General features: G+C 41.9%; 1 protein-coding gene across 2 annotated transcripts; it reads left to right on the forward strand.

The window, feature by feature from the left end:
* The first annotated feature begins 6,704 nt into the window (after positions 1 to 6,704).
* LOC109902897 (torsin-1A-interacting protein 2) lies at positions 6,705 to 11,473 on the forward strand. Of its 2 annotated transcripts, none has more exons than XM_020499588.2 (8): positions 6,705 to 6,927; positions 7,373 to 7,471; positions 7,573 to 7,752; positions 8,240 to 8,401; positions 8,504 to 8,647; positions 8,723 to 8,845; positions 8,939 to 8,989; positions 9,118 to 11,473. In XM_020499588.2, exons 1-8 carry the CDS (start codon positions 6,858 to 6,860, stop codon positions 9,915 to 9,917), a joined length of 1,629 nt encoding a protein of 542 aa, XP_020355177.1. In that variant the 5' UTR covers positions 6,705 to 6,857; the 3' UTR covers positions 9,918 to 11,473. The 2 variants fall into 2 exon arrangements, with proteins under 2 accessions (XP_020355177.1, XP_020355178.1); XM_020499589.2 differs by having other exon boundaries at positions 6,730 to 6,927; positions 7,376 to 7,471.
* Positions 11,474 to 13,153: the final 1,680 nt, after the last annotated feature.

Below are 13,153 nucleotides of genomic sequence, written 5' to 3' on the forward strand. Positions count from 1 at the left end.
GTTTCTCAAACTAGACACTAATGTACTTGTCCTCTTGCTCAGTTGTGTACCGGGGCCTCATTCCTCTTTCTATACTGGTCAGGGCCAGTTTGCACTGTTCTGTGAAAGGATTAGTACACAGGGTTGTTCGAGATCTTCAGTATCTTGGCAATTTCTCACATGGAATAGCCTTAATTTCTCAGAACAATAATAGACTGACAAGTTTCAGAAGAAAGTTATTTGTTTCTGGTCATTTTGAGACTGTAATCGAACTCACAATTGCTGATGCTCTAGATACAATGCAAATTAATTATTTGAAAATCATACAATGTGATTTTCTGGATTTTTGTTTTAGATTCGGTCTCTCACAGTTGAAGTGTACCTATGATAAAAATGACAGACCTCTACATGCTTTGTAAGTAGGAAAACCTGCAAAATAGGCAGTGTATCAAATACTTGTTCTCCCCACTGCACATATTTATTACAAAAAAAAAATATCTGTCCTTCACTGAGAGAAGGGGTCAGAGGTTATATTAGTGTCCGCACCATAGACCGTATTGAAAACGGGAAACAAGCGTTTCCCAGAAATGACTTTAGTCTGGAATGTTCTTTGTTAAGAACTTCCTCCTAACCTCTGTGTAGTGTGTTGATTAACTACCCAGGAGACTTTCTATCTTATAGATATGGAATGACAAACTCCTGTCTCTTCCTTGCAGGACATACGTCAGTCTTGATATGCTTGATAGAGGGGATCTCCAGCTTTCCTTCTCAGTGAGGCTGTTTCCATGTTGATTAGGTTGTTGAATTAATGTCATGATAGACTCATATATTAAATCTACTCATTTACCTCAGATCTCAAAAGAGTGTTTTAGTTGTTTTGTCTGACCATGAAACAAGCCAAACAGATATTTTTGCATTACTCCTTTTCCTGTTAATTAAAATTAGGCCAGACAAAAAAAAAAGTATATTATTTCCATATTTTTATACTTAGAATATGAAAAATGCTAATCTGTGACATCTGAAAGGTTATCATTACTAAGACAAAAGTTTTAACTATTATTTATTTTTTACTAAATTGCCAAAAAGTTGAACAAAATCACAGCAATTGTTATTCTGTTTGTTATATCAGTCAATCCCTGTCAATTGTAATGTTTTGTTTTGTCTTTGGATTAAAGTATCAACAGGAGAATTCTCTCAATGTTCAGCACAAGCAGACAACTGATTGTGTGTATGTTTGGGTCAGTGGAGTCTCCTTAGAGGAGAAAGGGGAGACTGATTGTGTGTATGTTTGGGTCAGTGGAGTCTCCTTAGAGGAGAAAGGGGAGGAACATCCTCCTCACTGAATTGCATACATTTATTGCCACCGGGGCCCACTGGTGTAACTGCTAAACTGCTTTCTGACTGTATACTGTGCTGTGTGATTGGTAGCGGGTTTACTAACGCGTTAGTTCGAGTAGCTATGTTGACTATGATGTGACAACGATGTAGGCTGTGTGTAGCAGTTATAGCAGTCACGTTATGAGGGTTAGGCTTGGAAAGTGTTTTTTTGCCTGGTCACAGACAGCTGATGTGTTGTGCACTGAAGTCCACAAGCCAAGGGGAAAGGTGATAGGTGGAGAGCGCTTAGAAAGTTGTGAGAAGGAATTATAAATACAACGAGCAAAGTGATCGTGCTGTTTTGAAAAGTGAACTGTGTATTCATTCCGCTGATTCTGTTGAAAAACTTTTCTTCAACGGAAGCAAACGGAACGGGATAAAATACATTCTACTTATCACTAAAGTAAATATTAGGCTACTTATTCATATAGCATGCATGACTTTTCAAACTCAATGAAAGACCTACATCTACATGGTTTTGAGTAAAGCCAATTTGACAAGAGGAGCTCTAGAAAGATGCCTGAGTTTCCGAGTTGGAAGACCGTTCACAACGATTTTCCCCAGTCGGTTCAGATCTATATTGAACAAAAATATAAACGCAACATGTAAAGTATTTGTCTCATGAAAATAAAGATCCCCGAAATGTTCCATTATTTTTTTTTAAAGGCACACATAGCCTATATATCAATACATACACACAATACATACATACACAATACATACAAACTATCTATGTGAAATAGGGGAGAGACGTTTTTTGAAACCAGATTTGCTGTTTATTTGATCAATATGAGATGGAACAGAGTTCCATTCAACAATGGCTCCATATAATACTGTACGCTTTCTTGAATTCTTCTGGATTTGGGGACTGTGAAAAGACCCCTGGTGGCATGTCTGGTGGGGTAAGTGTATGTGTCAGAGCTGTGTGTAGTATGTTGACTATGCAAATAATTTTGGATTTTCAACACATTAATGTTTCTTATAAACATCAGAAGTGATGTAGTCAGTCTCTCCTCAACTCTTAGCCAAGAGAGACTGGCAGCATAGTATTTATATCAGCCCTCTGATTACAATGAAGAGCAAGACATTCCGCTCTGTTCTTGGTCAGCTGGAGTACACATCGTTGGATTCCTTAACGGAGAAAATAAATATATATTTTAAGAACGGAGCATTTTCTACATTCAAACTGAACCCCTGCAACTGGACACTGACATTTTGAGAGTCCGGTCTCCCCAAATTGAGGACGAAGACCTCATCGCTAAGGTTGGTCGAAAGTTTGATGTGCTACACCAAGCAGTACATATCCTGTAACTCCCAGTAATATATACCACAAATCTTTGGTTAAATCACATTATCTGATGTACCAACCTGTAGCTAATAGAACTGGTGGTCATGAGGAAATTGCCATTCACAAAGAAACATACAGTAAGACAACACAGTATGATCAGTGTAGTAAAGTTCAGGGAATACTTGTAAAGCTGTGGAAGGAGTGTTATCATGATCTAACTGCCATTCCCGAGTCATCTGCTTCAAATCTAGCATAATGTCTAATCCCGAGAGAAAGAGAGAGAGAGAGATACAGAGAGAGAGAGAGAGAGAAATACAGAGAGATACAGAGAGAGAGATACAGAGAGACAGAGATAGAGAGAGAGATACAGAGAGAGAGAGAGAGAGATACAGTTCACGGGATACAATTCCGCTACAATAACACACGCAGGCAAAGGAATTCTGTTTCTGTATCTAGAATCAACTAGAAATCAAGGATGAAGACAGGCACCACACTGTATTGTCTGTTAGACAAAAAAAAATATAATAAATTATACTCTATTGTACTTTGTGAACAACAGTTGAACTGTGCCAGCATAACATCAACATTATAGTAGACTAGATGAACATGCATACATGTGCACAGGCACAGAGATTACATTTACAACAATATTTAGCCTAATAGAAAGAAATGTGGCATAACCCTCAAGCTTTGCACAGTGACCAGACAGTACAAATGTACCTATGTAGGTAGGCAGACAGTATCTACCTACAGCCATGTCTATTAAGCATGCTTAGGCAAATATTTGTGTCATAAAACCAGCTTCAGTTTCAGAGATTTACAACACTAAATTGTTGTATTATTGTTTCTTATCACTGGTTGCTAGTAAATGTAGCTAGCTAGCTAGTGGGTTAACTGGTCTAGGAACAGTGGGTTAACTGGTCTAGGAACAGTGGGTTAACTGATCTAGAAACAGTGGGTTAACTGGTCTAGGAACAGTGGGTTAACTGGTCTAGGAACAGTGGGTTAACTGATCTAGAAACAGTGGGTTAACTGGTCTAGGAACAGTGGGTTAACTGGTCTAGGAACAGTGGGTTAACTGGTCTAGGAACAGTGGGTTAACTGGTCGAGGAACAGTGGGTTAACTGGTCGAGGAACAGTGAGTTAACTGGTCGAGGAACAGTGGGTTAACTGCCTTTTTCAGGGGAACAGTGGGTTAACTGCCTTGTTCAGGGGAACAGTGGGTTAACTGCCTTGTTCAGGGGAACAGTGGGTTAACTGCCTTGTTCAGGGGAACAGTGGGTTAACTGCCTTGTTCAGGGGAACAGTGGGTTAACTGCCTTGTTCAGGGGAACAGTGGGGTTAACTGCCTTGCTCAGGGGAACAGTGGGTTAACTGCCTTGTTCAGGGGAACAGTGGGTCAACTGCCTTGTTCAGGGGAACAGTGGGTTAACTGCCTTGTTCAGGGGAACAGTGGGGTTAACTGCCTTGTTCAGGGGAACAGTGGGTTAACTGCCTTGTTCAGGGGAACAGTGGGTTAACTGCCTTGTTCAGGGGAACAGTGGGTTAACTGCCTTGTTCAGGGGAACAGTGGGTTAACTGCCTTGTTCAGGGGAACAGTGGGTTAACTGCCTTGTTCAGGGGAACAGTGGGTTAACTGCCTTGTTCAGGGGAACAGTGGGTCAACTGCCTTGTTCAGGGGAACAGTGGGTTAACTGCCTTGTTCAGGGGAACAGTGGGTTAACTGCCTTGTTCAGGGGAACAGTGGGTTAACTGCCTTGTTCAGGGGAACAGTGGGTCAACTGCCTTGTTCAGGGGAACAGTGGGTTAACTGCCTTGTTCAGGGGAACAGTGGGTTAACTGCCTTGTTCAGGGGAACAGTGGGTTAACTGCCTTGTTCAGGGGAACAGTGGGTTAACTGCCTTGTTCAGGGGAACAGTGGGTCAACTGCCTTGTTCAGGGGCAGAACGACAGATTTTTACCTTGTCAGCTCAGGAGATTTTGATCTTGCAACCTTCAGGTTACTAGTCCAACGCTCTAACCACTGGGCTACCTGCAGCCCCAGTTGGAGATGGCCTCCAACTCCTTCTGCTATGGAAATTAGATAAGTCCAGATCTTCAACTGTTTGATTAGACTTTGAAGGGAAGAGCTGTTCAATTTCGTCTTCGTCTTCCTTCACTGCCCCCGACAAACAGTTGCTGACTGACAGGAACATCTCTTTACCTCCATTCTTTCAGTGGATTGACATGGAAGGTCTGTTTTTGTCTTTCTGCGCGCCGGCATTTGAATTTCACAGGTGGAAGGACGGACCCATATTGCAAAGGACTTTAAAGGGCAACTGCCATTGGGCTAACCGATTGATTTCTAAGGTAGGTAAGAGCAGCATAACCTGTTGTCCTGGCTCAAATACCCTTTCTTTATCTTTCTTGTCAAACCAACCTTTTTGTCTCCATGTTTCCATGGCTGTCTTTTCTCTCCTTTTGCAGTACGTAGTTGAATATGCATTCTGGCTCTGGGATCTTTGGCTTGTCCCAGGTGTTTATGAGGACATTCGGGGCTCCTCTGACCTGTCTTTCATACAGGAGTTTGAAAGGTGAGTATCCTGTGGATGCTTGGGGAACCTCTCTGTATGAAAACAACAGGTAAGGCAGTCAATGGTCCCAGTCCTTTCCATTTTCTGTCACAAACTTTCCCAACGTGGATTTCTACGTCTGGTTGTACCTCTCCACAAGACCATCTGTCTGTGAGTGGTAGGGAGTGGTCCTAATACATCTGTTACCTAATAGATACCTTAGATAAGAAAGTTGTACCTAGATCTGTCACCATTTCTTGGGATACACCATATCTCAATTTTTACAGAAGACGGACGGAAGAGAAAGGCAACCACCTGTGCTAATTAGCTATCTAGCATGCTCCGAACACCTGTGTGTAATGGAAGAAGGCCACCTGAAACGTATTTTCACTGAAAAATACTGTCGGCGGCAACTGTGATAAAGATTAGATTTGATTCGTTTAACTAGTTTAAGCCGGTTAAAACTGTGTACAGTAAGTCAATATTTAGCATTTGTGAAATTATTTTGATGTAATATCAAACCAGGGTCTGTAGTGACGCCTCTAGCACTGAGATGCAGTGCCTTAGACTGCTGAGCCACTCAATGTGAGCTATTGCTATGCTTCCTGTTCTTAAAGGGATACTTCCAGGATTTTGTCAATGAAGCCCTTTATCGACTTCCCCCAGAGTCAATTGAACCCGTGGATTCCATTTTAAATGTATTTTTCTTGGAGTTTGAAGGAGATTGCTAACTAGCGTTAGCACAATTGCTGACTAGTTTCCTTCATACTGGATGCAGAGACATAAAAATGGTATCCATGAATTCATCTGACTCTTGAGAAGTCGATAAAGGACTTAATTGCCAAAATCCCAAAGTATCCCATAAAATGTTGGTTTTGTACACAGCTTCAAACAACTGTAAATACCATTTTTGGCTTATAGAAAATATATTTAACACCGGTTTACATAGTACCGTGGCTCCCAAACTGTGGGGCCGAGGAGTCGGTCCCCCCCCAAAAAAAGGAAATCAGTCCGGTTTTAAATGTTTTCTTGAAAGTTGTAATAGTAGAATGCACAAGGTGCAATTCCGAAATCGGGTAGTGCATCATCAGTTCCTCTTGTGATGTTTAGTCATTGTATACCTTAGAGAGTTCTGGAAGTGGGGCCTGAGTGAAAAACTGTGGGAACCCCTGACATAGTACAATGATTCTCTACTACAGTCTGAGTGCTTATTTTGTCACATAAACTTAGACCCCCCCCCCCCCCCCCCCCCCTATTAGAATTTGAAGTGTTATGTAAAAGTACATCCTTGGGCTAGCAAGCTAACGTTATTCATTACCCTGTAGTGGTAATTTACCAGCATTATTTGCATTTCTATAGTGTTATGAACATACGCACTGTATTGTATTCCTCAGATAAATACCAGCTTTGAATTTGCCTTGTTGCAGAGGAGCAATAAGAAATGTGACAGATGTGGAGTGGCAGAATGACCGCTTATATCCGGAACATAGATTCGCCAGCTATGTGTTTCCAACGAAATCTGTTGAACGTACAACTTATTTCCTGTTTTGTAAAAAAAAAAAAAAAAATTAAAACGACCCATCCGAGGAAATGCGTTTGAGAAGTTGCGCTATAGGGTGAATATTTAATTTGCGCTATAAGGTATAATTTAGAGTGGAACCATGGATCCTGAGATTTTACGAAACAACTCTGCTCAACCAGCAAGGAGGTCGACAAGGCAATCGATGAAAGGTTTGTCAGCCAGGCTGCTACCCTAATCCTATCTACATAACCTAGCTAGCTAGCCAGTCTTCCGTTTCCTCTAGCTGTTTCCGCAAACTAGATAACACACCCACAAAGTAAAAATTGGCTATATCGTAAAAATGCATGAAAACAAAACATTTTCTAGTTAACACGATGTTTTAGCTAAGTTAACTAGCTAACTAACATGTTATCTCTTTATTAGCAGTCATTAAAATAATTAACATGGTCCTCATTAAATAGCCTAACCGGAGCTAACGTTACTCATTCATTACAAACTTAGCCTTTCCAATTTAATTAGTTATGAGTTAACTAGCTAAGTTAATGGTTAACCAGTCAATAATTTGGAAGTCAGCAGTCCGATATATCCAGCTTGGATGTAACTTTTAGCTGACGTTATTGTCACTCACTAAACTCCTTTTCTCGCCCTTGCCAGCAGTTACTTTAGAGTTGGCACCCAGAGGTCCGCTGAAGAGGAGGAGGGAAGAGAGCAAGCTCCCATCCACACCTGTCAATGGCTCCATGGAGGACGATGGTAAAAGTCAATAGGCTACTAGTCGTAAAGGCTTGCGGAGGTTAAACAGATGATTGAGATTGTAGTACTTCTTTATCTACTGCATTCCTTTCCCAACTCAGAGTCCCCTGGCAAGAAGAATAAGTCAGAGATTGGAGTGGCAGGGGATGGCAGTTCTGATGAGGATGAGATGGATGTCCAGGAGACCACTGGGGATGAAGATCTGGACTCGGAGCAGAACGAGGAACAGGAGATGAGTGCCGAGGAAGACTCCTCCCATCACAATGTCACACAGCATAAACGTAAGTTTAGGAGGACCACATTACCGTTCACCCCACCCCGACCAAATTCACAAATAGGAAACATAACGGATTCTTGATGCTATTTTTCCTTAGCCCACTTAAAGGTGCAGTATGCAAAAATCGCTCCGCCATTTCCTGGTTGAAAAAACTAGTTTGCCTAATTTCAGTTTGTGACAAAAAAAAAGCAGTTGTAGTGTAGAGAATCATTGTATCATCTAAACTGCTATGAAATATAATTTCAATAACCAGAAATATTGTATATTCAGCTGTTTGAAGCTGGTGTACAAACCCCAAAGTAAAAGACACACACACACACAAAAAAAACGTAATAACGGGAAGCATAGAAATGCTTTCATTGGGGAAGACAGATCTATAACTCACTTTTCTATGTGATTTTGGTTGGTATGCCCAAAAAGTTACATATTGCAACTTTAATGGTGCATTCTAGGCTTGATGGTTGTCCTGTGGCTTACCCATCCTGTAACAGGTCCCTTTGATACAACTTTGATGGGGCACATGAATGTGAACGTACCGAAGACGGTCGGTGTTGGCTCCCAAGAGATTGTAGATCCCAGGTTGTACCTACTGAGTCGCAGTTCCATTCATACAACCGAGGAGCTGAAAACAGATCTGTTTAAAACCAAGAGAAGTAGGACCTCATTTTAACCTGTAATCTTAACGATTTCTAAAGATCAGAGAATATCAAACTGAGATTTTTCTCTAAAGGGCTTTTCATGTGTTTTGTTTTCAGTGGAAATGTCAAGAAGAGCTGCGTCTGGTACCAAGCCTGCAACTCAACTCAGACCCCTGGAAAACCGACCAGAGGTTTTGATTTACAAGACTAGCAGCATGGCAGAGTACAAGGAGAATATGGAGAGGAAAGACAAAAAAACTGGTAAGATGACAGAGCTAATGTAGTTTTCCTAGTCAATCTAAAGTGTTATGTATTTTAACATTGTCCTCTGTGTAGGATTGCCCAGCGCGAACCATTATAGCATGAGAGGTTACCCCACCTCTGAAGAGTCCTACAGATCGAGCTGTCGGGTGAACAATATTCCTACTCGAAAACAAACTACCAAACTCAGAAAACAAGGTACCGTTATGTATACTGGTGCAGTTTTATTGAGGAAGTAGTGTTTGAGATTATTTCAGTATTATTTCAATATGAATATTTTTCTATTTTAAGATATTAAGAAATCAGCTGTTGTCAAGGCAATTCCTGGGAAAGCTTTTGGGGGTAAGTTAAAAAATGTATATATTTAAAAAAATCTCTCCTTGACTTGTCCTAAAGTAGGAGGCATTTAATATGATTTATATTTGCATTTGTTTCTGGAATTAAACATGGTCATCTTCTCATCCCTGCAGGGTACATGTGGAAACTGTTTCAGGCTCTGGTGCTGCTTGTCTCTGGTGTTCTGGGTCTCCTGGCCTACCATCACCTCTCACTGCCCTTCAGGCCTTCAGGGGGTGGAGATCATCCAGCCTGGCCTGTGAGAGAGGGGACGTTTGTTTCTCAGTTATCTGCTCTGGAGGCCCTGTTCCCCGGGCAGCGCTCTGAGCTGTGGAGGAGGAGCAGGATCCACCTGGAGAGGCACCTCCAGGCGGCCCGGCCCACGGAGCCAGTCAGCCTGATGCTGACAGCAGGCCGCAGGGGGGAGAAGACGCTGCACTGCCTTGCCCTGCATCTGGCCTCCGCCTTCTCCTCTGCCCTCAACGCCTCCTCCATCCACATCGACGGGGCCAGCAAGGCTGGCCAGGACAGCGACCAGGTCAAGCTGGACATCGACACCCAGCTGGGGGAAGCCTTCGAGGGGGACCAGCCCGTAGCCGTCATCCACCGCTTTGAGGAGCTGCCCCCGGGTTCCACGATCATATTCTACCGCTACTGTGACCACGAGAATGCAGCCTACAAAGAGGTGTTCTTGCTCTTCACTGTACTGCTGCCTGAGGAGGAGTTGGGGAAGGAGCTCAGTCTGAATGAGGTGGAGGAGAGGGTCCAGGATTATATTACGGACACCTTTGTGGAAAGTAACAGCTCAGACAAGCCTGGCTCCTATAATCGGATGGACCTGGACAAGCTGAGTGGACTTTGGAGCCGTATCTCCCACCTGGTCCTGCCTGTGGCAGTAGAGAAGAGCATAGAGCAGGGAGGATGCATGGACTGAACTGGCAGCTACAGGAGACGTCTGGCTAGGTAGGAGCAGGCTCGCTGGGCTGGGCTCCTCTCCGTCTTTATGGAGCTCTGGAGAAGCTGTGGCTCTGTAGCTGAGGGGTGATGGTATGAAGACACACCCAGGTGCTCTGTGGGGTTTTTAGACTTCACTGGTGAACTCTAGGACCTAGAGGTCTTCCAGAGGTCATATGCTCTTAATAGAGATTTCTATGCTGACCGATCCAAACCAACATTTAATATTCAGCCCAACTGCACTGTTTAGTTTTAACTGAGATGTCCTCTCTTTCTGGTCCTCTTGTCATATTTCTGATCATTTCACAACTGCCAGCTGCTGTAATTACAGAGTGACGGTCTGGGTTGAGGAATCAGGAAGTAATTACAGAGTGACGGTCTGGGTTGAGGACAACAGTTTGTTGTGGGTGGTTTTTATTTCAGACCCAAAGTTTTCTTTATAGGGAAGATGTACAGCATTGATTTTATAATATGATGTCTATTTCATGGTTTTCTTGTTTTGTCTTTTCTACTGAAAATGAAATGAAATCGTTACCTTGAAAAAAAGAAATTCCTTTTGCTATTCAATTTACAGTGTTTGTTGCTGCATGAAATTGAATCTGAGTCTAAATTCCAGGATTTCACCACTGATCCATGCATTGGTAAAATGACAAACTGAGTTCCTTTTCTGCTGTTCAACGCTCATGTATACATATTGTAAAATATCATTTCAATACCTCCATTCCCTGCATACTTGGCTGAAATGTCTTGCACTAATTCTCTGGTTTTACATTTTCAACCAACCAGCTCACCTCGAGGAATGGCAGACATGAAGACGGAAATAATCGTAATTTGGGATGCTGCGTTAGGTTTGTCTCTATCTCTCTCGCTCTCTCTCTCTCTGTGTGTGTGTGTGTGTTATAGTGTAGTATTTGCTTAATGAATAATATTATTAGATGACTATATTGGAAATATTTTGAAATAATTGTTAAGTGGTAGTTCTATTTTTATAGGACAAGTTGGACAGGGGGGGTTACAGAGAAGAGATGTTGAATATGATATTTTTCACACAGAAATTCCAATAATTCTGGGAGGAGAGGGATCGCTGTAATTTATCAGATTCTTACTGTTATGATGCTTTTTTTTGTTTTTGTGTCTTAATGAAGTAAACAATTCTAGATTATTCCAGAATAAGTGTTGTTGTTGCACAATTTAGCAGTATAATCTGAATTGATTGAAACATTCAATCAAAAAATTTATATTACATAACTGGTATTGCCATTCAGACATTGTGCCTTTATAGAATATTTTAATTGGTGAGATTTAGATTATATTTGATACGTTGTACCAAATTACTCGGTGGTGAAGATGAATATTTGAACCAAGTAATTGAACAACCTATCCCAGAACCAACTATTTTCTTTCCACTGAGAAATATTTTCTAGTTTATGCTCTGTTGTTGTAACTAAGATATTTTGTATTGCTTTCACCTGAATAAGTATGTTCTCTTTGATTTGTTTTGGTTTTCCTATAATAATAAAATATTTTTTAATAGTTGCTTATTGACTTTATTAATCAGAGGGGATATTTTTTCTTAGCTTGAGGAACAAAGTTATAGTGTCATGATACGATTATTCACGTTATCCACAGGGAAGCACTTCCAAGAGCGTTACTAATGGTCTTTTTGCAGGAAGTCTCTTGATTTTATATTATCTGTGGCCAGTTCCCCTCACTAATGGGCTGGTAATGATGGCTTATTGTTAGAATCGCTCATTGAGGGTTGAGTGTCAAAAGGAAGAGCTGAATGTCAAATATGTGAACACTTGAACAGTGACATCGGTAGGAAATAAACTGTCTTTCCCTGAATAAAACCTACTGTATCTTGTGGAATAACAGAACAACAGACAATCTTCCAAGGCAGTTACCGAAAGGGATTTTTTCTCAACTGACATCCTATGGCGACGTTATCGTAACCTCATTTAGCTTTGTGACTCTTGTACATGTCGTGATATCACGCACCGTGACAGCCCTATTCTCATCCACCAGTTGACTCTTTCTCTAGCGTTATCCAGTGGGTAGGGTTATGGCAGCCCTACCTCCAGAACCAATCTTTGGGAACAGGAGGCTTTCAATGATAAGAGGTTAAAACTAAACTTGGTGGGGCATTCCGAGTGGCGCAGCAGTCTAAGGCACTGCATCGCAGTGTTGTGCCCTCACTACAGCCTGGGGTTCGATCCCAGGGTATGTCAGAACCGGCTGTGACCGGGAGTCCCATAGGGCGATGCACAATTGGCCCTGCGTCGTCCAGGTGAAGAGAGAGTTTTCCCTTGGTTCAACGCGCTCTAGCGACTCCTTGTGGCGGGCCGGGCTTCAGTTGTCAGTAGAACGGTGTTTCCTCCGACACATTGGTGCGACTGGCATCCGAGAAGCATGGCTTGGCGGGTCATGTTTCGGAGGATGCATGACTTGACACTCCCCTCTCCCGAGCACATTGAAGAGTTGCCTCAATGAGACAATATGAGACAATATCACAAAAAGCGGTAAAAAAAAAAAAACGGACCTTGGTGTTGAGTAGAAAGTAGAAACAATAGCTGTTCTCATGAAGTGGCATAAGATGTTTCCTGTTGTTGAAGCAAAAATTAACAGAAAAATGCTGATGTTGAAGTACATTTGAATAAAACTTTGTATAAAAAGATTCTCTGGTCATTATATTTCTGCTCCACTGGTTTAAAGAGATACATATTTATTACAAAACAAAAATATCTGTCCTTCACCCCAGAGAAGGGTTCAGAGGTCATGTTCAGGTTTCCGCACCATTCCGACTGTTTATGAAACGGGGGGGGGGGGGCTGTAAAATTAGGTAACACTTTATTTATTCAAAAAGCCGATCACAGAAATGACTTTATTGTAGAATGTTCCTTTGTTAAACAGTTCCTCCCGACCTTATAGATTATTAACTATCACGCTCTAGTGGTTAGAGCGTTGGACTAGTAAGCGGAAGGTTGTGAGTTCAAACCCCCGAGCTGACAAGGTACAAATCTGTCGTTCTGCCCCTGAACAGGCAGTTAACCCACTGTTCCCAGGCCGTCATTGAAAATAAGAATGTGTTCTTAACTGACTTGCCTGGTTAAATAAAGGTAAAATAAAAATAAAAGATATGGAAAGCCATATTTCCCCCCGTCTCTTCCTTGCTGGACGTACATCATGAGTCTAAGGCACTGCATCTCAGTCCCTGGT

This window comes from Oncorhynchus kisutch, linkage group LG13, assembly GCF_002021735.2.
Source record: "Oncorhynchus kisutch isolate 150728-3 linkage group LG13, Okis_V2, whole genome shotgun sequence".
Taxonomy (NCBI): domain Eukaryota; kingdom Metazoa; phylum Chordata; class Actinopteri; order Salmoniformes; family Salmonidae; genus Oncorhynchus; species Oncorhynchus kisutch.